This window comes from Pistacia vera, unplaced genomic scaffold (genome assembly GCF_008641045.1).
Source record: "Pistacia vera cultivar Batoury unplaced genomic scaffold, PisVer_v2 Contig212, whole genome shotgun sequence".
Classification (NCBI taxonomy): domain Eukaryota; kingdom Viridiplantae; phylum Streptophyta; class Magnoliopsida; order Sapindales; family Anacardiaceae; genus Pistacia; species Pistacia vera.
This window is the reverse complement of record NW_022196016.1, coordinates 1,818,274-1,844,840: the sequence shown is the minus strand read 5'-3', so window position 1 is coordinate 1,844,840 and position 26,567 is coordinate 1,818,274. Positions and strand designations below refer to the sequence as shown.

Below are 26,567 nucleotides of genomic sequence, written 5' to 3'. Positions count from 1 at the left end.
TTATGCATAATTTACATGCATGTGAATTATATAGTATAAGAATAACATATTGAAATTTTTATAATAAGTTATGAAACTCTATTAATTAAAAAAAAAACATAGAAATAAGTTTAATCATTTATTATAATCATATAAAACATAGATTTAAATTTGTTTTATGTGACTTGATATATCATTTATCACATCAACTCTTCATTTATATGTTAAATTGTTATTATACATTAAAATGAATTTATTATATATACTTATCTTATTTTCACACCCCCTTTTTTCTCCATTCTTCGTAAAACTTCAAAATTGTCAACTTTTTTTTTTTTTTTCCACAAGATTAAAATAAGTTAAATTTATCGTCTTCATCTTTCTTCCTTTTAAAATAAAATATATATTTTAAATGATAAAGCTTATTATACCAAATAAATTATTTTTTGTGAATGATTGATAACGTTTTCTATATTTATTTTAAACAACTTTTAAACCTCCTACAAAAAATTCGATTATATCTGTTGACGCTTGATCTTGGACGCCAACGACTCGCACGTGTAAAATGCTAAGAGAGTTTTAGAAATTACACGTGATAGATCCATGAGATTTGAATATGGAGCTGAGATTATATATATTACAGAAAACATAAATAATAGGCTAACAAGAAAGGTTTTTATAGTGGTTCGGATGCTTCAACAAGCGACTTCTACATCCACTGTTATTTTATTGATCTCTGACTATTTCTATGATATTGCCCGTAAGACATACAAAGATGAAGAAATACAATATTTACAGGGAGAAAAAATTGAGCTCAAACCTACGTCTAGCTCTCATATGTTCAGTCTTTCTTTTCGGGAAGAGAAGTGTCAATTTATACATCTTTGAGGTTAGTGTAATGAGTGTCTTGCAAGTTGCCTTGATATATAAAAAGTTCTCGTCCATCCATCTCTTAAAATAAGATAAGATTGGTATGAATATATTTAAATAGATATAAGCTTGATAGCTAGTACAAAAAGATATTTATTAAACTTACATAAGTCGTGACTTTTTATGTATGACAAGATCTTTGACGCGAAAAATATCTTTAAAATTAAGGAAATTGGCTTATTCTATCAAGCTATAAAAACTAAAAAGTACAGTAATACACTAAAATATTCTTTACAAATTATTTGTTAACTCTAGGGGTGTATTTGTTATATTCGTAATCACTGGTTCTACCGCTAGCTAGTCTAAAATTCAGGGTGTTACTATTCTCCCTTTCTGCCGATAAGGCCAACCACAGGCACAGAGAAGAACCGCCACTTGTTTCACTTATGGCCACCACCTCAATTACCTTCTCTGCAATCTCTTCAACCACCACCACCTCCCGTATTCACCTCCGACGCCACCCAAGACTGCCATTGCCAAACACTAAAACAACCAGGCTTATTAGGACAAGTTCTCTTAAAACACCCATCACTGCCAAGCTATCAGACAAGACTGCCTTGCAGTACAGGAAGCTTGGAGACTCTGATCTTGAAATCAGTGAAATCACTTTCGGAACTGTAAGAACTTCGCTTTCTTGTTAATGGGTATATATTGTTTTGGTTTTCAGTAGTAATATTTGTAATATGTTTGTTTTTTTATTTTGGTTGAATTGAGTGGTGAAATGTTGGTTTTTCTGTGCAATAGGCGGTTATCTTTGGCGTTAAGAAGTACTTTACTTTCTTGTTTTCATATTTTAATGTGAAATGTGCTTTCTGTTACCATTTCAGATAGAGTTCCTTATGATGTAATGTAAGCATGGCTTGGTATCAAATTATGTTAGATAAATACTATAGTTTGATGTTATTTTGTTTTGATCGTAAGGGAAACTGTGATCTTTGAATTACTTTATATAGTAGCCAATATCCAATATTTGAGCTTTATTGGTCGTTCCTTATCAAGCAAAAAGGCAAATTCTTGCATAATAGAGTCCGTATTTTTGCTTCATTTTGGTTCCCATTTCCAAAGAATTCCATGATACATGCTTTTATTTACTTAAATTGGGAGTAGCTCTCGGTTAATTTTTGGTATTCTCAGGTTTGGATTGTTTCTGTGATAGGAAATTTTGACATTGATTTATATATGTTTTCTTGTTATTTGCAGACAACTTCTTCTTCAAAGATTCAAAACCAATAATACATAAACCCTACTGTGCAGTACTATTTTGGACCCAAATAGTTGATATTTAAGTTATTTGTATGTATGGAGAACCATTTTATAAAATTTATGAACTCCACTTGAAATGTATGTGATTCCGGGAAATGATCAAGTAATGTTGAATACTAAGGAAGATTTAAGTTGGTCTCGTTATCAATATTTTTCTCAGTACAGTATCTAGCCTTTTCTCATATATTGAATAATGTAGTATTACTGAACTACTGTCAAGTGTTATCATGTCTGATGATGACTTCCATGTTTCAGATGACTTTTGGAGAACAAAATACAGAGAAAGAAGCTCATGAAATGCTTAGTTATGCATTTGAACGTGGTATCAATATTCTTGACAGTGCAGAGGCTGTAAGTCTAGTTGCCTGTTACCTATACACACACATGCACACAGCGACACATTCACTGATACACATGTACCTGCAAAGCCCCAAACCACCACTCTACCACCTGATCAACCACCTGTATGCAGAGAGTCTAAGAGTCTTCATACTATGAAAAATTTCATGATTGGTGCTTCGCTTAATTTTCTTTCACAATGAAGTTGGATAGAACATATCTGAAGGATTCTTCTCTAAATTAACACTAGTGAACAGGCAGTCCTCTTATCATAGTCCCTAAAACTTCTATTATCTTTTCACCTAACAAAATCTTCCTGTCATAAGTACTTTTTTTCTGAATTAATATTAAGGAAGTTCCTGCATAGAAACTGGTCATAGCTATGATATATATCTTGAATTGATATTGCTAATCTTTGTAAGTTCTGGTTTCATTTAGATTAATTAGTGCCTACATTCTTAATTGATGCAATTTGTTAGATCTGTTTTCTATGACCTTCTCAGTTAGTTACAGTGATGTCTTGCCTTCTTTCTAACAGTACCCAATCCCGATGAAGAAAGAAACACAAGGTAGAACAGATCTTTATATTGGCAGCTGGATGAAGTCTCTGCCCCGTGATAAGGTTTGGACAAATTGCTTATATATCTTTCTCTTATATCCATTCATGCTTACACTTTTGATTGTCTTTGATGTTGTAAATGAATCTAAATCAGCATGCTTTGTGCCAAACCATTTCTTTAAATGCCAGAGAACCTGAAATTGATGTATGATTTGCAGTTTACAACTTGAAGCAGCTCTTAATCTGTACCTATAAATGTATTCCAGAATTGTGAAGTTGTTATGGATAACCTCCGTAAGAACTTAAAATAATATCCTTACCTGTTAGTCAGAACCTTTGGGTTTAGCGGTTAGTTGGTACAGAGCTAGTTTACCCAAGAGGTCTATCTACTTGAATCCCCTCGTATTGGATTTTCCATATTGATTTGGACTGAAAATAACCACCTATATATGAATTCTTTATGGTTGTGTTTTTGATCCATGTGATTGGTGTAGAGTTTCCTCATTAAATTTTATTACATGGACCGAGAATAACCATTTCTTTAAATGCCAGAGAACCTGAAATTGATGTATGATTTGCAGTTTACAACTTGAAGCAGCTCTTAATCTGTACCTATAAATGTATTCCGGAATTGTGAAGTTGTTATGGATAACCTCCGTAAGAACTTAAAATAATATCCTTACCTGTTAGTCAGAACCTTTGGGTTTAACAATTAGTTGGTACAGAGCTAGTTTACCCAAGAGGTTTATCTACTTGAATCCCCTCATATTGGATTTCCCATATTTATTTGGACTGAAAATAACCACCTATATATGAATTCATTATGGTTGTGTTTTTGATCCATGTGATTGGTGTAGAGTTTCCTCATTAAATTTAATTACATGGGCCGAGAATAACCAAACCAGACCAAGACGGAACAGATTCAGATTGACAAAAAATTCTTATTTAAATGTGTAACATGTGAGTGGGAATTTGAATTCAAAACCTCTGCTTTGACACCATGCTAAGTAAACTTAACCCAAATGGTTAAACTAACAAGAACTCAACTTAGTATTAAGTTCTCAAACAGTATGGTAATATGATGTATTTTTTTATTCTACGTAACTGTTTCATGACACTCTTATCCCCAATCTAATCTAGTTCATATACTTTTCTTTTCAACTCTTATACTAGATTTCCAAGCAGTGGCTTCAAACACATATTTGTGAAATTCTTAATCTTTTTTTCTTTTTTTTTTTTTGAGGAAGTGATGAGGAAATCTTAATCATGTTTTCTGGAAGAAAAAAAATCCAAATTTGAATAGTTTCAGGTTATCAGTGTGTGTGGTTTACTTCATGGATAGGTTATTTTGGCCACAAAAGTTTGCGGTTACTCTGAGCGTTCAAGTTATATACGTGACAATGCAAAAGTTTTGCGGGTTGATGCTGCTAACATCAAAGAAAGTGTGGAGAAAAGCCTCAAACGCCTCAACACAGATTACATTGATTTATTGCAAATTCACTGGTAACTTTACAGTTTGCACATTAATAATCATCTTAGAATATAGAATTTTGCAGATGGTAATGTCTCTTGATTTTGTGACATTATTGGTGCACATTTATTCCATTTCTGTATTACACACCATCTGTCCAGATCAGTTAAGCACTGATGGACTAGTTAAGTTCTCCTTGCAAGATTCAAGTTCCAACAGAAAAAAATCTCTGCATATTTAAAGAGATAAAGGAGAGAGATACATGATAATAGAGAAATTACAAGAGGAGTTCTGGATATTTAAACAGATTTACCACTGATTACTTTCTATCCTTAAGATTATTTTTCACATTGAGTTGACTCAAATGAAAACTTGAAGCTGTGATGGTTCATTCTGACTTCCTCTTATATAGCATGATATGTGGAAAATTCTTTATATTGCATAAAGTTGCTGAAGTGGCTACTACTGCAGGATTCTTGATAATGGGTCACATAGACACTGCTACCTTCTGTCACCTTCCTTTCCTAACACAATGTCTTCCTGGGTGAAGGTGAAATTTGATTTCAGTTATCTGGAAGATAATTAGGAGACTTTATTAGTTGGGCTAGAGGGTAGTTACATTCTAGTGTACTTTAGATGTTATCTGATCAAGATAGAAATGTTAATGTTAGGAAATCAAGTTTTAGATGACCTTGCATTACAGTAGATGAATGGAATGGGTTTCTCAATAGATTCATATCATCTTTAGCCAGTTTCCTCTAATAAAACAGTTTGACTCCCTTGTGGACAAATATTTTTTAGTGTCTACTTCTTGTCTGCTTAATGTATGATCATATGTGCTAACAGTCGCAGCAGCATGCTGTTGTTTTCCAAAAGGAATATCTGAGCCAGAATGTTAATAATACATTTCTTAAATAAATTATTCTGTTATCAAATTTCATTCCAGGCCAGATCGCTATGTGGCATTATTTGGTGAATTTACCTATGATTATTCAAAATGGAGGCCAAGTGTGCCATTTGCGGAGCAACTAAGGGCCTTTCAAGACCTCATCGAGGAAGGGAAGGTAATGCCTGCTAAACTGAGTTTGACTTTTGCTTCAGATGTCAAATAGCTGTCTAGTAAGCTTTCCAAGAAAATCACCTGATTTTATGTTTGGAACAACTTAAATGTTCCTATCCTGTCATGTATTTACATGGTAAATATAGCATTTTAGTTGTTTTGGTGCACATGAGATTTATCTCTTGATGAAAGAAATTGTTGAGGGCCTTAAACCTTGAAGGAAGACAGAAAACTCATATTTTTCGAATGTGGATATGTTCTTTATACTTGAAATGAATAATGAACTTCGAAAAGTTATATGATTATTGCTTATATGGTATGCATCTTTTTGAACTTTTCTAGGTACGGTATATTGGTGTTTCCAATGAGACTTCATATGGAGTGATGGAGTTCGTTCATGCAGCTAAAGTTGAAGGACTACCAAAGATTGTTAGTATCCAAAATAGTTACAGTCTGCTAGTTAGATGCCATTTTGAAAGTAAGTTCTTTCTAATATCTTTTTGAATCATCATAGACGGAAGCTTGAAAATCTAGCCTTTTTGACTGAGATTTTTAAGCTTTAATGTTATTGTTTATTTATATTTCTTTTTAGATGCATAGTCTATGACTCTATGTATCTTATCATCCAATCTATTTATTCTGGTCACTATAAATATTGTCTTTTGATAAGTAATTCTATATAATGTTTGGAATTTTGAATTGAAAAAAGCTTTTAACTTTAACATTGTAATGGCTTTGACCTAGTCCTAGATCTGAAGACATAGATTTAAATGCCATCATCTTATCTTTATGGCATTATAAATAATTATATATGAAGAAAAATTCAAGATGTATGAAACTTTATTCAAGAATACAAGCTTGAAAGAATAAAAAATTTTCTTTATCGGAGTGATTTTGAAGTTTCAAGAACTGAAGCTGCAATTGCCTAATTTCGGTTTGTCTGTGCTATTGATTTTTCGCAGTTAATCTTGTTGAAGTTTGCCACCCAAATAATTGCAATATTGGTTTACTTGCTTATTCTCCACTGGCTGGTGGAGCACTGAGTGGAAAATATTTAGATATAAATTCTGAAGCTGCGAAACGAGGAAGGTTGAACCTATTTCCTGGTTACATGGAAAGATACAATAGATCAATTGCTAAGGTATGTTGATAATCTAATCATTAGTAATTCGTCATTAAGGAGGTTAGATTTCTACGTGCTTTAAACACCCTCAAATGCAAGGACTTATGCTACTTGGAATTTTCAAAGTTACTTCGAGAATTTTCTCTCTTGACCAGTCAATAAAAAATGTAAACTGATCCCTGAGCTTTTTCATTTTATCAAACTCCTCAATTAGGAGTGGAAAACGTTTCAGATTGCTTGTTCTATTTAATTATTTTGGTTCTGGATTTCAGGAGGCAACAATAAAATATATGGAGTTGGCTAAGAAGCACGGTTTAACCCCAGTTCAACTGGCACTCGGATTTGCACGAGACCGTCCATTTGTGACAAGTTCAATCATTGGAGCAACCTCTGTCGATCAACTAAAAGAAGATATTGATGCATTTGTGACAACTGAGCGGCCGTTGCCAGCAGAAGTAATGGCAGATATTGAAACCATTTTCAAGAGATACAAAGATCCAGCTATCCTTTAAGAGTAATAACTTGAGAAAATTTTCAGGCTCATTCTTTATCTCCAATTCTTTCCCATTCAAATTATGTAATCTTGGATTCGATAATTAATATATAGATATCTTTGACATGATCTTCATACTATCTGTATCTTATGCCTGAAATTATTTTTCAAGTTCAACTGTTAATTTATCAAACATCATCCGTCTTTAATTTATATCAGAACTGAAATTGTTTTTTTTTTTACGTTAGTTACATTGAGGTGTGTTGAACTGTTGATGCATATTATTGAGGTGTGTTGATGCATATTTTTATACCAACGAGATGTACACAAACGAGATGTACGCAAACTTTCAAAGAAGTTTGCGCAAAAGGTCTAAGGGAGACCGAAAAATGAAATATGATATTGAACCCACGGGCAATAATAAAGATAATGCGTAAAAGTAAATGAAATAATATATAAGAACAGTTTTTAAAGTGGTTTAGATGCAAAACATAATTCTTACATTCACTGTTATCTTATTGATGTGTTTACAAAAGATATTTGCATTGAACAGGTAACTGCTCTATGTCTCTTCAGAAAATCAGAAGCAAGATCCTTGGTTGGAGGTGGAAGATCTCTATTTATAATCTTCTGAAGGTGACCCTTGGTGTGAAATAATCCACATGTAACTAGACATGTGGCAATATATTCGTTGGTTTATAAATAAAATAGTCCACATATGAGTTGGCACATAGCTTAAACGACAACTTACAACTTTAAAGATGAACGTCTTCACATATAGATTGACACGTGACTTTTGAGAAGTGTTGGCATCTAATGATGTTGTCTTTTAGGGTGTTGTCATGCATCCTGACAACAAAGCACTTTGGAGAACACGTGGCATTGAATCAGTTTGCATGAAATTTTATCCACCAACGAGGTGTAAAAATTACTAAATCTCCTTACAATCTGTTACTATAACTCATTCTGTTGAGCCCCTCCCACGAAAAGAAAAAAAAAAAATTCATTTAATTAAGAAATAAGATAGAAATTTTAGAAAATTCCAGGTGGCATAAAATAATATATATATTTGAAAGGAAGTAAATTAGTTAGTGTAAAACGTGGAGGCAAGGAAAGAGCGCGGCATGTCTGGCAAACATAGCTCTTACCTCCCTCTCATTTCGCCTGTCTCTCTCTCTCACAAAATCAAACATTTCAATCTCCATCTGCATTGATTCCCCAATTATCAATATTTTCTTAGATAATTCACGTCTAAATTAATTATGCTAACGGATCAATTTCTATTTCATGTTGTTTGATTAACATTTACTCATACTTGATGGGTAGATTTGATTTGATGAGAGAAAGACAAAAATATATGCATCTAGAAGACAGGGGCACGAAAGTCGCCGCCGCACCACCACCTCTGCAGTTGTTGTTGTGGTTGACTTCTTCTTCGGTGGTTTCCTTTTAACCTTTTCACATGGATGGAAGATCTTGTTAGTTATGCAAATTCTGAGCGTAACATCGAGCAAGTTAGTTCTCTCTTTTTTTTTTTTTTTTTTATTTTATTAGATTCTGTCCCTATTTTATTCAATATTTTAGTTCGCTCATGGATGAATTTAGATAATTAAGCTATTTGTGATAGTATTATGTAATCTTGTAAAGAGTCAGATTAATTGGTGAACAGTGGCTGGAAATTATGATGGAATTATTTTGATGAAAACAAATAATGGTCGGAATGCAGGATTTAATCAGAATAGGTTTACATACATTGTCAAATAAAAGAACAAAAGGAATTTGAGAGACAAGATGCTTGAAATAGAGAGCCTTAGGTATGAATGAGAAAAAGTCTAACTGAAAAGTCAGAAAAAAAAAAAAGGAAATAAGAACAGGAAACTCTGTTTGAAGTGAAATAGTTATTGATGTTAAGTTATCCATTCCTCAACCGTGGAGCTGTCTCTTAGTGTAGCACTATCCACATGCCTTGCATTGTCAATAACTAGTCTCTGACAATTTTAATTGCACATGCACTTGAGAGTTTGTTAAGTAACCATGAAGAAAATGTGAATTATAATATATTGGATGGTAGAGAAATCTTCCTGTTCTCTATGTTATTGAGACTGAAATTGTACCTTTAAGAAGTTTGAGTATTCGCTGTTACCTAAGATTATGATTTTGAGTATTCCTATATAGTTTTGATTTTTTTTTTTTTTTTTTTTTCTCTTTGAGGCTCTCATTGCTTTGAAAAAGGTTCACAGTTAGTCAAGTACAGCCGGAAAGGGAAACCTAAATTTCGTGCATTCAGACTTTCTCCGGTGAGTTATTTTTTTTTTTTCAAAGTGAGATAACAATAAATACAGTGACGTTGCAGCCACTTCTGGGATCACCATGTTTGTACAAAACATTGAACTGTTTCCTGATAAAGTGTTCTACAAAGGAAGGAGATTCTTAAACACTCTTTTTTTTTTGTTTTATTTACTTAGATGTTTAAATAGATTATGTTGTTAACATCTACCCTTGTCCATCAAACTTATTCCTGAGTGGACATTGGATTAAACATACATGGGAGACTGCCATGCCTTTTTTAATGGAGTGTAGAAAGATTTGCTGGGAAGAATTTAACTTGAAGTGAGACAACTTGAAAGGACATCAAATTGATGTTTATCAGATTGTTGTGGTGCTATAGAAGAATTCTAGACTGGATGCTGGCGGTTTTAGCCTCCCTTAGTATGAGGAGGAATTTTCAGGCATTGATGGTATGACATTGCTAATACAAAATAACTGCTCGCAGCTGTTAGTATCATTACGTTTTTAAATTTTATGTTGCAACTCTTACAAACATAGGTTTTCAGAAGCAACCTAATTCTTTTTCAGTTAACCATCATTAAAATCTTGATGACAAATATATATGTTCTATAGATGCTATCAGGATATATTTAAATGTCATTTTCTATTAGTAACCATTCAGTATTAACCGCCTAATTTTTGAAATGTTTGGACACCTACATTGCATCTTTAATGAAATTTGGCTCCATTGTTGCATTTTTGGTTACAGATAAATCAGGCTTGTAGGTATATGTTTATGTGCGTGCAGTTACATATAATTGACAGAGTTCTGCTTAAGCAAAGTTAACTTTTCATCTATCTTCACAGTTTGTCTCAAATTATGACGATGAATCTGTCAATACTCTCAAGTATATAATGATTTCAATTTTAGTGGTTTTAACAGGACGAAACAACTCTTATCTGGTTATACATGGAGAAGAAAAAACTCTGAAGTTATCAACAGTCTCAAGGATAATACCTGGACAGAGAACCGTGAGTTAATCACCTTTCTTTGAAGCTAATTGAAGATATATGTTCTGTTTCAGTTTACCTTCTTTTGTGCGCTAAATTACCAAGATTTTTGTTACTTACAGGTAACATGTCAATAATAGCCAATGCTTTACTGTATTTTGACAGGCTGTATTCAAAAGATATTTGGCCCTGAAAAAGATTACTTGTCATTTTCACTTTATATAATAACGGTGAAAGATCTCTTGATCTGGTTAGTGCTACAAACAATATTACTTTTAGTTATCGTTTCTTCTGCAGCTTGATGATAAGTCGAAATTCAATGATTATCTCTTATTGTTCCCATCCACAGATCTGCAAGGACAAAGCTGAGACAGGGGTGGTTTGTAGGCCTTAAGGTATTAATTGGAAGCAATTCTAATAAACGTACCAGGGGTGACCTTTCTGAAGTGAGTTTTCATTTCAGCAAGAGTATTTTATTCGTGTTATAATTGGAAAGTTCTGTTTTGTTTGATTAATGTTGATGAAGGCAAGGCTTCTACTTTCAACTCTTGAATTATAGAGATGCATAGCATGCACGGGCACTAGGTTTGTTATTTGTTTTTCCACCAAGAAATTGTAAATTTGATCCCCAACATAATTTTCTCTATTTATTTCTTAAAAAATTGAAAAAAATAAAAATAAAAATTGGATGGCTTAGCTAAAATAATTGTCAGAAGCAAGGTTGTATTGTAACCCTCTCACTGTTGCTAAAATGTTGGGTGAAATTAGTACTTAACGTAATTTTTAGTAATATGATTGGCAGCTGGATTCATTATTCACTGCAATGAGGTCTACTTATACTAGATGCTATGCCATCCGCAAATTTAACCCTAAGGAGAGTATTAGCATCTTGGTGATAGGTCTATAATTACCATGCATTGTTAGTTCATCTTCAATCATCTAATCAGTACTTGGCATTCAGTTGCATTAATGTTTTGATGCATAAGAAGTTAAGTCAACTTCTAAACTGTTGTATTAAAAAAAATGAGTGTAGAGAACTTTTGATATCAACAATCTAAACAATCCTGAGTTGGCATCATACAGAGAGCTTTAACTAATAAGTGAACAGGCATATGGTTTGTCTAGAAATATACCATGAAACTCAGCATTGGATCCATTGTCTTCTGTTCTTAGATTGTTTAACTGAAAAATACATTGTTAATGAAAGAACAATTCGCTTAATGTATGCTTAGCGACCAACCTTTGAACCAAATAAGTTGTATTGTACATTCTGCCTGTAAAGAGTACCGATTAAGCAAGATTTTGCTTGAAATTAAATTGAGTCTGATGATTCTTTATACAGATATTATTGTATCCTTTTATCAATATAAAATTGCGGAATATGAGCAATATACTCTTGTCCCGTATTATTTGAAGTATCTTGTGGTGATATTAGTTTTGAAACATTTAACTTAAGCAGTTATGTTTCTATTTCAGATACCATGGTGATATCATTCAAAGTGGACGGCCATTTGCTCCCTCTAGATTTAAGTAATAGTATTCGCGGTAGATCATCCGTTGATTCGTCATTCTTTTTCAAATTTTGCAAGTGCAGATGTGGCTTCAGAACATCCAAATATGCAACTAGAAACAAGTGGTGGAGATGGTTTTCGGATTAGTGTTTCAAGCACACCTAGCTGTTCAAGTGGAGGATCCGGTCCAGATGACATAGAATCACTAGGGGATGTGTATGGGGTGAGGTTTGGTCTGATGGGGTTCTTCTGATGGTTCTCTTAGCTGACAGCTACGAAGATTGATGTGCTGATTCCTAAGCCCTGGAATCAAATGTAGTTCTTGATGTTCAGCAGATTGCTTGTGGTGTGCGACATGTTGCTCTTGTAACAAGGCAAGGTGAGGTTTTCACTTGGGGAGAGGAATCTGGTGGGGACTTGGTCATGGAATTGAAAGGGACTTTAGTCGTCCTCGACTTGTGGACTTCCTGGCAGTTAATAATGTGGATTTGTTGCATGTGGTGAGCATCATTCATGTGCTGATCTATAGCTGGTGATTTATTCACTGGGGTGATGGTACCCATAATGTTGGACTTCTTGGTCATGGCACTGATGTTAGCCACTGGATACCAAAAAGAGTTTGTGGACCTTTAGAAGGACTACAAGTTTTATCTATTGCATGTGGAACATGGCATACAGCCTTGGCCACTGCCAATGGAAATTGTACGTTTGGAGATGGTCATTTGGTTCTTAGGACATGGAAATCGGAGAAGTTTCACATACCCAAAAGAAGTCCAATATTGAGTGGACTAAAAACTATCAAAGTTGTTGTGGAGTATGGCATACTGAGCTATTGTAGAGGTTACAGGGCATTCGGTGCAAATATGTCGTCTAGAAAATTGTCTCATGGGGGGATGGTGACAAATACAGATTGGGCACTGGAAGCAAGGATACTTATCTGCTTCCCACCTGTTTTTCATCCCTTATGACTACAATTTCCACAGCTAACATGTGGACATACAATGACCATGCCCTCACTACATCAGGCCATGTCTTTATCATGGGTAGTACTGCATATGGTCAGCTAGGCAATCCAAATTCTGATGGAAAACTGCCTTGCGGTACAAGAAAATTGGTTGGTGAATTTGTTGAAGAACTCTTGTGGGGCACATCATGTTGCTGTTTGACATCGAGAAGTGAAGTATTGACTTGGGGAAGAGGTGCGAAGGAAGATGGGACAGGGGACACAGATGACGAAAAACCCACAGTAATCGAAGCACTGAAAGAAGACATGTGAAGAACATGTGTGGCTCAAATTTTACTTCTTGTATATGCATACATAGTGGGTCTCAGGAGCTGACCAATCAGTTTGCTCTGGTTGCCGGCAAGCATTTGGTTTTACTAGAAGAGGCACAACTGTTATAATTGTGGGCTGGTGAATTGTCTGCTTGTAGTTCCAAAAAGGCCTGAGAGCAGCATTAGCTCCAACCGGGAAAACCACATCGTGTGTGTGATGCTTGTTATGCAAAAATTAGCTGCTGAGGCAGGTAATACGTCCAATATTAGCAGGAAAATTACTGCCCCACGACGTTCAGTTGATGGCCGAGAGAGAATAGAGGGGGAGAGCAATTAAGGTCTTCAAGGGTTCTGTTTTCTCCTCTTACAGAAGCAGTCAAATACCTTGAGATCAAGTCAGGAAAGCCTGGGGCTAGAACTGATTCTTCAAGTTCGAGCATCCCAAGTTCCACCATACACAACTGAAGGATGTCGCATTTCCCAGTACATTGAGTGGATTAAATAATGGTTGGTGGCCCATGGTGATACCGCCGACCTCAGTAGTCACGCCACCACAACAGGCAACGATGCAGCAGCCTGGTGTTAACTCAAGACCTGCTTCACCATACTCAAGAAGACCAAGCCCTCCTCGTGCTGGATTTTAGGAGTGTATTGAAAGACTCAAGAAATCAAATGAGGTCTTAACCAAGACGTATCAAAACTGCAAGCCAAGTAAGAATTTTACTCTTGAAATTTCAGCATCCACCAATACTTTATCTGTCCTTCCATGAACCTGATGTCTTTTATATTTCCTCCCTGACTTCAGATTAAAAGTTTAAAGCGCGTGTGATACTCAAGACGTGGAGATAAGAAGCTGCACAAAAATGCTCATGATGCTACTATATTTGCCACAGGGGAAACTTCCAAGTTTAGATCTGCCAAGGAATTAGTCAGTTCCATCTCAGATCAGGTAGACACTCCTAAAACCATTGCATGGTTTAAGACTGATCTAGTAGTTTCATTACCAGGTAATTAATTATGCGTGGTAAATTAAAGTTAAATATTCAAAATGTATTTACTCAATAACTAAGGTGCGTCATAGATTTTAATAATATAATAAAGTATAATAACTTGTAATACATGATGGAAAACTTAAAACCTTTTTATGATATACAAGCATAAAACTACAGATATTATGATATATATTAATATTTATAGGTAGTTTATATAACTCTATTTTTTATAGTTTAGCATAAAAATATATTCCTACTCCCCCTAGCTTAGAATCCTCATCTTGCTAATTTCCACTACATCATTATGCATAAATCATAAATTAAATCCTTACTATTTTATTCCTTCTACAAGGTTAATAAAAGAGATCTGGTATTTACATTTGTCAAAAACAATTTACCAAATTATTACTCTTGATACCACATTAAATTTTTTGAGTTTGTTTTACCATTAGTAAGTTATAATATGACATGCTAATTAGTTCATGAACTTGCTGTCTTTCTTTTTAACCAGTTGAAAGAGATGATGGACAACTTGCCTGCTGATGTTAATCATAAGGAATCATTGAAGGCAATCTGTGCTCAAGCTAATGCTTTTGTAGAAGCAAATCCAACATCTGAAATCTCTTCTGATTTGCCATCCAATGCAGACTATGACCACCATAATACACCCGACGGAAATCCCTCGGAAAGTGCGACTTCTAGCATGCTAGGCAACCACACAGTAGACAGAGTAGATGTGTCCCATTATGCTGGAAGAGAGGTTTTACCTCATAAATCCAGACCATCAGGAACACCTGGAGAAAGAGAAAGTATAGAGCAATTTGAACCTGGTGTTTATATCACTTTTGTTCAACGTCAAGATGGTTCTGCAGTCTTCAAACGAGTCAGATTCAGGTATTTAAGTAAACGGTTTATCAAGCTGAAAATCAATAGTCCATCTGCAAATACATGCATGGATCAACATAAGCCTGCTATATATTTCAGTAGCAATATTATCTAGCTGGACCTAACTTTGGTGAAAAAATTCAAATAAGATTTGAGACTTCTGGAGGCAATAGTTGTTCCCACAATCACCTCACCCGGCCCTGTCATTTCTTGGTTACATTGCACAGCAGTCCTAAACTTGATTGTATTTCATTTAACATATTTTCTTAAACTTTTATGCAGTAAAAGAAGATTCGACTCCCAACAAGCAGAAGAGTGGTGGAGTAGAAACAAAGACAGGGTGCTTAAGAGGTACAATCATTCGAGCAGCAATGCAACTGCTTCAACTGCATCATCCTCTAATCCAACACCCCCCAATGTGTCGCCCTCTAATCCAGTTCCTACCGAGGATACAGAAAATGCATCACCATCTTCTTCTCAACCTTAGTTTACAATTTAGTCTCTTGCTATCTAATGTAGAAAGTTGGTAAGTAGGATCAAGCAGTCGCTCTCCATCGGCACAGTATACATAATCAACTACTCGCGCATACATCTGTATTAATATTGAGAAATGATGATCTTATCACAAAATAAAGAAAAATGGTATAGAAGATTCTAACTTGACGTAATCAACAGAGAAGAAAAAAGGGGTGAAGAAACTTCACATTCTCAGGGGAGAGGGACTTGTAGTAGCAGAAATTCTATACCTCAACCTTGGTAGGTGTACATTAGATAAACTTATTAGGACATATGATACCTTGGCATTCTTTTTTAATAAATAGTTTATCTTCTTGAAATTTATATATAAAATTCATTGCCATATTTCAGCTGCCCGTTCTTTTGGGGTGGGTTTAAAAGCTTTATCTCTCGTCTCTTACAATAGAAATCTTCTTAAACATGCATGAGTTACTGTGATTGTTGTTTTTAGTTGGTATTCTTTTGTGGTGAAATGTCTCTCTCATCCCATGTGACCATGTCTTCGAAAACTTGTAATTCTTGTGTGTGAAGTTAAACACTTATGTTTGGATTTATTTATTTTTTTCTCCTGTAAACATAGTATTACTATCCTGTATTAAATACCTCCTATCAGCGGTTTTTGATAATTTATTAAAGGATTGTTTGATATTATTAAGGGGGGTTTTTATTTCTTTGTGAACAATTCTCATAAGGAAAAATAAAATAAACTTTTATGTTCAACTATATGATAAATTGAATAAAGATTGCTCACATTTATTATTTTAGCTCTAAGCAATAAGGAATATCAGTCAAGTAAGAGTTATAGTGACTACTCCTATTAGCATCTGATGAGAGACTTGAATTCAAGACCTCTTGAATAATACACCAAAAAATTCCTATCGAACCACTCGAAGGTAGTTTAGCAATAAGGAATTCATGATACTTTGAACATTTTTATTTTGTTTTAAAAATAATAAAAAATCAATTATATGAACTTTCTAAGATAGCAGTTAGTTATTATTGTTTAATCCAATTTTGTTAACATTAAAAATACGAGTAATACTACGTCCACAACCTAATATCACAACTTTCTCTTACAACCTCAATGTAGCAACTGAGTTGGTAACTGTCATGTCAGCTCCCACCACACCTAAAACACTAAATGACTTTGATTAAATACGAACGAGAATGAGTGTTCTTTACGAAAAAACAATCGTTTATTTATAAGGAATGGTTGTTCTTTCACAAGGAACATTCATTCCTTATGAATGAACGGTTTGTCCTTAAGGAACGATCATTCGTCTTTAAGGAATGCCCATGTTTAATCAAAGTAGTCAATTGATGTGATATTATCAACTCTACAATCACGTTAAGGTTGTAAGAGAAGATCATAAGATTGAGTTGTAAATATAGTATTTTTATAAAAATATATACCTTCTATTCCACGAACTATCTAAGAAATTATCAAGAAATCACACTATTATTGTAATGGATATTAATAGAGAAGCTTATTCTGAAATATTCTCGTATTCAATAAATAAAATACGGTTTGTCCTTAAGGAACGATCATTCGTCTTTAAGGAATGCCCATGTTTAATCAAAGTAGTCAATTGATGTGATATTATCAACTCTACAATCACGTTAAGGTTGTAAGAGAAGATCATAAGATTGAGTTGTAAATATAGTATTTTTATAAAAATATATACCTTCTATTCCACGAACTATCTAAGAAATTATCAAGAAATCACACTATTATTGTAATGGATATTAATAGAGAAGCTTATTCTGAAATATTCTCGTATTCAATAAATAAAATAATGTTTGTCCTTAAGGAACGATCATTCGTCTTTAAGGAATGCCCATGTTTAATCAAAGTAGTCAATTGATGTGATATTATCAACTCTACAATCACGTTAAGGTTGTAAGAGAAGATCGTAAGATTGAGTTGTAAATATAGTATTTTTATAAAAATATATACCTTCTATTCCACGAACTATCTAAGAAATTATCAAGAAATCACACTATTATTGTAATGGATATTAATAGAGAAGCTTATTCTGAAATATTCTCGTATTCAATAAATAAAATAATGTTTGTCCTTAAGGAACGATCATTCGTCTTTAAGGAATGCCCATGTTTAATCAAAGTAGTCAATTGATGTGATATTATCAACTCTACAATCACGTTAAGGTTGTAAGAGAAGATCGTAAGATTGAGTTGTAAATATAGTATTTTTATAAAAATATATACCTTCTATTCCACGAACTATCTAAGAAATTATCAAGAAATCACACTATTATTGTAATGGATATTAATAGAGAAGCTTATTCTGAAATATTCTCGTATTCAATAAATAAAATAATTATTTAATTTAATAAAATGAAAATATCGGGTAATATAGTATAGTATAGTATAGTATATCTCTACCGTAGCAAATACGGTAGATTGCGCGTACATTTAAATTCAGTCCTCTCTTACACAGGCCACAGCCAACCACTACTAATAAAGTCGTAGGTTGACCCCACCAGAAAGCGACGTCAGACCTCACCTCACCTGGTAGCCCACCCAAATTAAACTCCAGAGAACTTACACACACTCAAATTAATTATTAGACAAATTTCATTCATTGACTCAATATCAATCCTTCTTCGCTAAGAAAAGATATCTATTCCTATTCTAGATTTTATCAAATTTTATAATTTATTCTTTCTTTTTAATTATTTTTCTCTGCATTTTTAACCGCTAAGTCTAGCTTTCGCGGAGGAGTTTTCCTTGGAAACAAACCGAATGGGGCAACAGCAATCCAAGGACGAGTTGCTGTATCAACAAGTGAATTATGGAAACGTCGAAGGCATCAAAGCTCTTGCCAGAGACGGCGCAGGCTTAGAGGTTTAATATTTTTTTTTTTATTTTAATTTTACAAATTGAACGATGGGTGCTGAATTAAATTTTTAGGTTTTTCTAATAAGAAACTTATGATTATATGCAGTGGATCGATAAAGAATGTAAAACTCCATTGATCGTGGCTTGTATGAACCCTGAGCTTTATAATGTGGCGAAAACTTTGATTGAGCTTGGAGCTAATGTTAATGCTTATCGTCCTGGTACGGCTTTATAATTATTGGTTTCGTGCGAAATTGTGTTAATTGTTTGTTTTAGTTTATTTGAATTTTTACTGAATTTATTGTGGAAGTGGATTTTATGTTATTGGACACAAGATGAAAACTGTAAGTAATGGTTTTAGGTTACTAAATAGTCTAAATTGATTGTGTCTGACATTAACTTTTCATTTTTTTTTTTTTTAATTACTAATTTAACATTCACTGTTGGAAATATCTGTGAGGCCAATATCCGACCAATAATAGACTGCATTCCCCATTGTGGAATGGTAAAAGAAAAGAAACAATTGATAGTTGAGCTGTATAGTGTAGAACGCAAAATCAACAAATGAACTGTTTGATGTTGTAAAAATATATGATATTGGCTTTCAAGAGTACTCTTTAATTTACAGATTTAGAACAGGAGTTCGTTTTTACTTTTTCTACTTAGTTTAGTTTGTAATTTCTCGTAGTATCTTAGTAGAGATTTTGGGATTTTGCTCATGCTTACTAAGGTTCTATAATATCATTTTGTTTTGATCTGGGACTATATATCATGCCTTTACCAGAGTTTTAAAAGTTGAGAATTTTTCTTTCTTTTTTCACCTAAATGTAACATAACTAGTAAATTTGCTTTGTAATTATTATAGAACTGGAATTGAATTTCATCTTACTAGGATTTGGCTTTAAATGGTTGGAAATTCTTTTCATTTTGTGCTAGATTTATTTAAAGAGACAATCCTTAGATGCAAAATGGTAAGCTTATTAAGTTTTCTTGATGAAGGCTTTCTCATTTTGTATTTGGTTTCTTCTGCTATTCCTTTTTTTTTTTTTTTTTGTTTTTTTCTTCTTATTTATGATCTGTTTTTAGGTCGTCATGGTGGGACTCCTTTACATCATGCGGTGAAAAGAGGCCTTGAAAGTACTGTTAAATTACTTCTTTCAAATGGAGGTGCGCTGTGCAATGTGTTCTAAAAATTGAACTTAGAGCCAAAAAATGTCTGTTTTCCTTTGCTTCAGTAGGTTAATAAGTAATATGTTCAAATTTTCAGCAAATGCATTACTTATGAATGATGACTGTCAAAGTCCTCTTGAAGTTGCTAGGGGAAAAGGGTACATCAATGTTGTACATGCAATTGAGGTATGCTTGAAAAAAGTTTCTATGTTTTGTTGTTCTATGTCCACTGCTATTCCAGGGCATTTCTCCCTTCTGTTTTTTTTGTTGAAGAAGATGATAATTGAATCTACATTTTTATCTGATGATTTATAGAGTCATATCTGCTTATTCTCTGGTTGGTTGCGGGAGTTCTATGGGCCAGGATTTCTGGAAATACTTGTTCCTCAGTTGCTTTCAAGAAATGTGTGAGTATCAAGTTCTTAGAATCTATTGTAGAAACAATGTTCCTTTCTTATTTATCTTTATAGTAGGATTTTGTCTATATGAACAATATATCTGGATAGGTTGCATTGATGAAACTAATGCAAAACTTTTAATCCTGATATTTTGTCTTAAGCAAGGAATTTTCTTGCAAAGTAGTATTTAATATTGCATTGTTTGCAGATGGGTTGTCATTTATCCTACTGGTTCTCGCAATCCCACCAAGCCTTTCAGGTTGGAGCTCGCCATATATCCTAGTTTGCAGGTATTACAATCGTAGGCTTGTCCTTCGCTGTTTGAAAATTGAATTTAAATTCCATGTCAGAGATCTTATTATTCGTCTCTCTACTTTTTTGACAACAGATATTTATGGCCTTACAGAAATGCTTGATTTTTATCTAACATTATCACTGTTGAGATTCAGATTTGTCTTCTTTTTTCTTTTCTTTTCTTTTTGTAATTTCTTCACTTAACCACCTCCACTTCTTCATTGCTGTGAACTATGATGCTTGGGTTTAGGCTTTTGTTACCAGAGGACAGTTGTTGAGTTAACCAAAATCAATCTAGAGTTTAACTTCTTATCTATGGTTATTTTCATTTGTTTCTACATATTTAGAATGGAGGGTTTGAAGTATTGAAATTTTATTTTATTCTTTTCGTCAGATGAGATTTTTAAATGAATCTAGCTCATCGACTGTATGTGCAATCTGCTCCGTACTTTATGTACAGGAATTGATCAGGGTTTCTTTCTATATTACTACATTCTATTGCAGAATTTCACTGATGCATATTCTTAGGGTTCTTTCTTGGTGCCACAAATAAGGAAAGTAGCTTATTGTTGTGTGGTGCTTTGTATTACTGTTTACTTCAAATTTTCTTTGTTGCACAAGGTGCACTTCTCAGGATCGGTACTTGGTGCCAACCTCTGTTGAGTTTGTAATATTTCATTTTTTTCATTCATGCTCTTCCTCGTCATCCTCTTCAAGGCAGTTTATTTGTAAAAAACAATACAGAATTTAGCAACAACAGAGCTAGTGCTACTACATGATTGTGGCAATTCAATAACTTACTACCAATTCAATGACTTAATGGCAGTTCAATGATTTACTACATATTAATTTGTATTTGTTGGCTTGAATTGCCACTTGGGGCCATGTAGTATCGAAGACTTTGACATCCTATATTCTTACTGTGCGTACATATTGAAAATACTCTATGGTGTTTTGAACAAAGCATTTATGGTCTGTGCAAATTGTCACAGTTTGTGATCGTTATCATACCACAATAATCGTCTTAGTTAGCTGTCGTATAGAGTGTTTTTCTGTCCATTATACTTATGAGGGTTTACAGATATAGCTCTAAATTGATCTAACTATGACCTGCTTGCATTTACAAATATAAATGTTGTGTTTTGAATTGTTTTTCTTTTAATCTTAAACTAACAGGCTCATTTTGCCAAAATTAGAATTATGGACCTCTGTTTTTCTTATATTCTGCAATTGATAAATGAGCAGGATCCCCAACCACGGACAGTTATTGCATTATGGAAAGCCAATTTGGAAGGACCAAAGTTTCATCAGTCTGATCCTTCAGTGATAATTGTTGATAACTCCAACAGTAATTTCTTGATGCTAGAATGTTTATTTTGCAACTGCTTATTCTGCATTTTGGAAGTCGATATTCCCTCAATTCTAGTCTCTATTAGTTTTTAATTGAATGTTATGTTTATGCATAGTCCCAAGAGGTAGGAGACGGAGACGAAGGTGTAGGCCTCAAACACTTAGGCGTAAGTATAATAACTGTTGAATTCTTTCAATTACAAATAGTCATGAAATTAGTTCAATTATCGTGTAAATACAAGAAATTAGTAACATTTGAATTGTACCGTCGCCATGCTCCTGCCTTTATGTTAAAGTAGACTTAGATGGTTGGGAGGGGGGGTTAACTTTCATCTTTATCCTCAGAATTAGCTGAAATATGTTTATTTTACTCCTTAGAGAATCAATATATATTTTGTGGTCTGCTTGAATTCAATGTACTTTCTTACCAGAAACACGTCTTAAACTTGCACCTGCAAACGAAAGTGACAAGCAGCAACTTCAGCGCTTTTGTGATGCATGCAAAGGAATACCACAGGTAGAGCACGTGTTTTATGGTACAGTTTTATTCTTCTTTTTCTTGTGTATAGACTATAGAGCAGTTGCTGAATTCAATACATTATGGGTGAACTTACTCATGTGGGTTTTCTTCAGTGAAATCATAAATTTCAGCTATTGGCAGCATTAGTAATATCTTTTACTTAGAGAGCTTGGTGTACCTGTGAATAGATAATATTGCCTTATGTTATTTGAGTTTGATTAATTACTTGTCTAAGTCAGATTTGCATTTCCTAATTAGGGTTTCTTATTTGAGTAGGTTTTATGGTGTTTGAAGTAGAATTATATTTCCTATTTTGTTTAGGTTTGGGCTACTGCACAAATAGGTTATTGAATATTGACTATTTCCTTCAATTCTATCTATTTTCTCTATCCCCACTTCCTGATTCTCTCCCCTTCTAACTCTTCAATTTATTTCCTGTTTCTTTTCTCATTTTCACCCTACAATCTCTTTCTTTCTCTCTCTTTTTTTTTTTTTTTAAACCTACCTACTGTATAATTGCCTTGCATTTACTTTTCCATTGTTAAGAATGCTTTTGACCTGAATTTCTGGAACGTTAGGTGAGCCCCACATTTCTGCATAATTCTGAGACTCCTGTTGTTCAAGCAACTGCTCCACCACATTCAGAAGACATGGAATTAGCAATGGCAATCAATGCCTCCATCCAGTCAGCTATTGGAGAGACACCAAATTTTGATCCCCACCCCAGTAACGGAGCAAGTTCATCCACCAATTGGAATAACAGTATGAATGCTAATACTCAAAATGGTCTGGTTACACCAGTGACTCCTTTCCCTCAAAAAGCAAGTGGTGATCAATGGGCAAAACATGAAGCCAGCTCTAGTAGCAACTTATCTCAGCAGGCCCATAACCAGAATAATAACATGCCTGTTACCCAGACATTTCATGTCCCTGATGCAAACCCGTCAGCTCCTCCAGTTACAGATGAGATTATAGAAGATGGTCCAATCCAATACCCATCTATTGACTTAGGTCCTGTTGACATATCTTCCCCCCCGGTTGAAGAATTGCCTGCAAGCAAAAGTGAAACGAAAGAAGATAAAGAAGGTGGATCATGTGTGATATGTTTGGATGCTCCAGTTGAGGGGGTTTGTGTACCTTGTGGTCACATGGCTGGATGTATGTCTTGTTTGAATCAGGTCAAAGCCAAAAAATGGGGTTGCCCTGTTTGCCGTGCCAAAATTAACCAGGTTGTGAGGCTATATGCTGTTTGACCGTAAAAGCAGAATCTTGTGACTTGGTAATGGTTAGTAATATTCCTGCCTTCACCTCAAAGAACTTAGTAAGATTCCTTGAGTTACAGATAAAATGTTATCCAAGTCATTGTAAGTGCTATAATTTATACCTATGAATTCAATAATGAATTTCCAGAGACACCGGTGTATCTCATAGATAATACAGACATTAATGATATAGTCAGGTACTTCATCTTTATATACTTGAAATGATTTCCCATTTGTTTTTAATTCAGGCAAACACAAGATCAGAGGACAAGAGGATGCCTTTTATCATTAATAGGCGGCTGTAATCAAGGAAAAAGAAAATGTAAAGTATGACAAGTAATCTCTCGATTTTAAAAACTTTATAGTTGTATGGTGTGTCATAAACTGGAACTTCAGCTGGTAAGGTTGAAGCATGATTGAAATCAACATATGTAATTAGTACTGTACAAGCTTCTTTCGTATAGTTGTTAATGGAAATACCTGAATTGAAATAATTGAGAATTGGATATAGCACATATAACACATCACATTTCTATCTTTGTAGAAGTTATCAAGTGTTAAAGATAGCAAAGACAAACCGATCATGCTGTTTGCCTTTAGAAAGGCAGACATACCTCAGTGCTCTACTGTTTGCATTTAGCCGTGCTTTTTATGGGTGAAGAAAGTATAACTTTATTACTTCAGATCATTATAATTAGACTAATTGCAATGAACATTGAACACAGCATGTAGGTGTGTTTTCAACCATTGAATTGTGTCCAGTCGAATGAAATACATGAACCATTATCACACCATTATGAAGTGATAAAAGCTCCTCCTGTGCCCAAATTCTTCGAAAACAGGTGAATGCCATGCCAACCCGACTTTTTGCCACCCTTTAGGCTTTTCCAAAGAAATATGCAGCCTTTGGTGGGGTACTCCATTGAAGACGCGCTGTTTCGCTTTTCTTTGCTTGTACCTGAAACCAACAGACACCATTCCATTCCTCTTTTCTGAGTCATCAAGGTAATGTTGTCCATCCAGCAAGGACCGTCATTTATATATGTTTGCTATTAGTTTGATTTGGTTCTGAGCCATTTAGATTGTGAAAAGCATTCACCATTCAGAAGTGACATGGCTGGGGGCCAGACATCATCATGTTGATGCTGGCTTTCAAAATATTCCAACATAATGACCCTTCTAGTCTTTACAAACGTCATTCTCTCAGCTCAAAGATTCGGTGTCACTTTGTTTTCAGCCGTTGATATCGTTGCAGCGCTGCGCCAATATGACTATGTTGACTTGACAGACGATAGGCCATAGTGGCCTATATGCTTTATGAAGTTACCAATTTAGATTTCTGGGCCATTTAAAAGCCAGATGGGCCTAAAAAGTTCACTGCAATACTACATGAGAGGAGCGGTTTGATATTTAAAAATTCAAAATTCAAAATTCAAAAAAAAAAAATTTAATCTCACAAATTCAGATTGTTTATATTTTATTATTTAATTTTAACATTAATTTTTAGTCATTGATATTTCAGTTGAGTCAATTTAGTTTTAAAATTTTACAATGTAATCCAATTGAGATTAACATTTATTATATTACATTTCCGATGATGTTCATAATTTTTCGAATAATATATTTTCACTTAGGGAGGATTACTTAAACCATATATAGAAACTGTAGTACCAAACTCTTCTCATTAGTATAAAACATGTTGCAGCGCAAGTAGGCACCAAGAAGAAGACCAATATCATACTATATAACACCAAATTGTTTACTTCTTTGATTTTTTATTTTATTTTATGAGTCTTCAAATGTTATTATCCTCTACAAGACGTAGCACATTCATATATGTTATGTACATAAAAATTCAGTTCAACAAATGATTGAACAAATAAAGATGATGTAGGATACCAAAAACTTTCTAGATTATAGCAATGAAAATTGCGACCAAAAGAAAAAAGATAATTCTATGATATGAAATGTCAAACTTTTGAATGAAATGAGTTGTAGCATATGATAAGTTTTGATTTAGATACAAGAGAAACTTTTATATCTACTAATGTGTTTGATAAATATGTAAATAATGAGGTGTGGTAGTGTCACCTACGATTTTTCTTATACATAATATTAGCAAATTATATATAACACGATCATATTGCTCCTTTTTAAAGATAATAATAGCGAGTTCAAGTGATATGAGTATAAAGAAGAATTAGGATTGAATTTGTTCACGTGAAAGTGGTAAATATTTGGTTTAATTTGTAAGTTTAGAAATAAAAAATTTAAAAAATATATATTATATGATATAATCCTAAATAAGGAAATAAAGTTGTCTAACTTGAACGAGAGATCTAATATAAAATGAGACATCAGAAGACACCAGAAAAAATATCAATCCTACTAACAAGTTCGGTATAATGTATGAACTATGAAGTCATTGAAGTGAAATTAAGCTTGGCATGAAGATATTACTTAGGATCGGCCTTGAAAGTTGATAAACGAGGAAAGATAGAAACAAATTTCCGGAAAAGGAAAAGAAAATATGTTAGTCCCGCAAGTTTTTATCTTATGGAAACTCTACAAGTAACCCCAACTCAATCCCAAAAGAGAACAGTATTGAAGCACTGCGTATGTAAATATCCAAATTAAGGATATCCTCTAAAAACCTTAATCCTTATCCTTAATAAAATTATCAGTATCTATGGAGGGGTCGGGGTAATTAATGAAATCAACCTTCAAAAGAAATAGGCCTTGTCTGCCACATGCAAGATTATAATATGAATTATTAAGGAAAGTATAATTACAACATTGAAACAATAGAGTAATCGAAACCAAACAAGTAAATTACAATCATACACAAACAACATAAATAGTAAAGAGAAAACACACGTGCGATTTACTCTAATTCACCCAAAAATGAGTTACATTCACTAGAGTCAATATTATCAAAATATATTTTCACCTCTCTTGTTACAATGAATGTATTTATATATAATTTGCTATCACACTTATACGAGAGAATAATAAGTTTATATACTAAGTTTAATG

The 26,567-nt window shown here is 33.8% G+C and overlaps 2 protein-coding genes, 1 long non-coding RNA gene and 1 pseudogene across 4 annotated transcripts; all 4 read left to right on the top strand.

The window, feature by feature from the left end:
- The first annotated feature begins 1,196 nt into the window (after positions 1 to 1,196).
- LOC116129630 (protein tas) lies at positions 1,197 to 7,425 on the top strand. The gene is made up of 8 exons (XM_031415360.1): positions 1,197 to 1,526; positions 2,428 to 2,523; positions 3,050 to 3,133; positions 4,413 to 4,573; positions 5,488 to 5,605; positions 5,944 to 6,079; positions 6,564 to 6,742; positions 6,997 to 7,425. Exons 1-8 carry the CDS (start codon positions 1,296 to 1,298, stop codon positions 7,234 to 7,236), a joined length of 1,245 nt encoding a protein of 414 aa, XP_031271220.1. The 5' UTR covers positions 1,197 to 1,295; the 3' UTR covers positions 7,237 to 7,425.
- Positions 7,426 to 9,438: 2,013 nt separating this feature from the next.
- Positions 9,439 to 10,746, top strand: LOC116129573. The gene is made up of 3 exons (XR_004127928.1): positions 9,439 to 9,514; positions 10,429 to 10,517; positions 10,662 to 10,746. It is a non-coding gene; the product is annotated as an uncharacterized LOC116129573 (long non-coding RNA).
- Positions 10,747 to 11,977: 1,231 nt separating this feature from the next.
- On the top strand, positions 11,978 to 16,066 carry LOC116129536 (annotated as a pseudogene).
- Positions 16,067 to 18,249: 2,183 nt separating this feature from the next.
- On the top strand, positions 18,250 to 24,068 carry LOC116129452 (putative E3 ubiquitin-protein ligase XBAT35). 2 transcript variants are annotated; one of them, XM_031415190.1, is made up of 11 exons: positions 18,250 to 18,543; positions 18,644 to 18,758; positions 19,624 to 19,704; positions 19,805 to 19,893; positions 20,023 to 20,114; positions 20,314 to 20,395; positions 21,645 to 21,747; positions 21,866 to 21,916; positions 22,181 to 22,266; positions 22,848 to 23,554; positions 23,780 to 24,068. In XM_031415190.1, exons 1-10 carry the CDS (start codon positions 18,442 to 18,444, stop codon positions 23,520 to 23,522), a joined length of 1,476 nt encoding a protein of 491 aa, XP_031271050.1. In that variant the 5' UTR covers positions 18,250 to 18,441; the 3' UTR covers positions 23,523 to 23,554; positions 23,780 to 24,068. The 2 variants fall into 2 exon arrangements, with proteins under 2 accessions (XP_031271050.1, XP_031271051.1); XM_031415191.1 differs by lacking the exon at positions 21,866 to 21,916.
- The last annotated feature ends 2,499 nt before the right edge of the window (positions 24,069 to 26,567 follow it).

What these genes read in the sequence shown, in the direction of transcription:
- LOC116129630 (XM_031415360.1), top strand. Translation starts at nt 1,296, where the DNA reads ATGGCCACCACCTCAATTACCTTCTCTGCAATCTCTTCAACCACCACC. An exon ending in TTCTTGACAGTGCAGAGGCT is followed by an intron (nt 2,524 to 3,049) that starts GTAAGTCTAGTT and finishes TCTTTCTAACAG; the next exon opens with TACCCAATCCCGATGAAGAA. An exon ending in AGTTAGATGCCATTTTGAAA is followed by an intron (nt 6,080 to 6,563) that starts GTAAGTTCTTTC and finishes GATTTTTCGCAG; the next exon opens with TTAATCTTGTTGAAGTTTGC.
- LOC116129452 (XM_031415190.1), top strand. Translation starts at nt 18,442, where the DNA reads ATGGGGCAACAGCAATCCAAGGACGAGTTGCTGTATCAACAAGTGAAT. An exon ending in GAGACGGCGCAGGCTTAGAG is followed by an intron (nt 18,544 to 18,643) that starts GTTTAATATTTT and finishes GATTATATGCAG; the next exon opens with TGGATCGATAAAGAATGTAA. An exon ending in AATTGTTGATAACTCCAACA is followed by an intron (nt 21,748 to 21,865) that starts GTAATTTCTTGA and finishes GTTTATGCATAG; the next exon opens with TCCCAAGAGGTAGGAGACGG.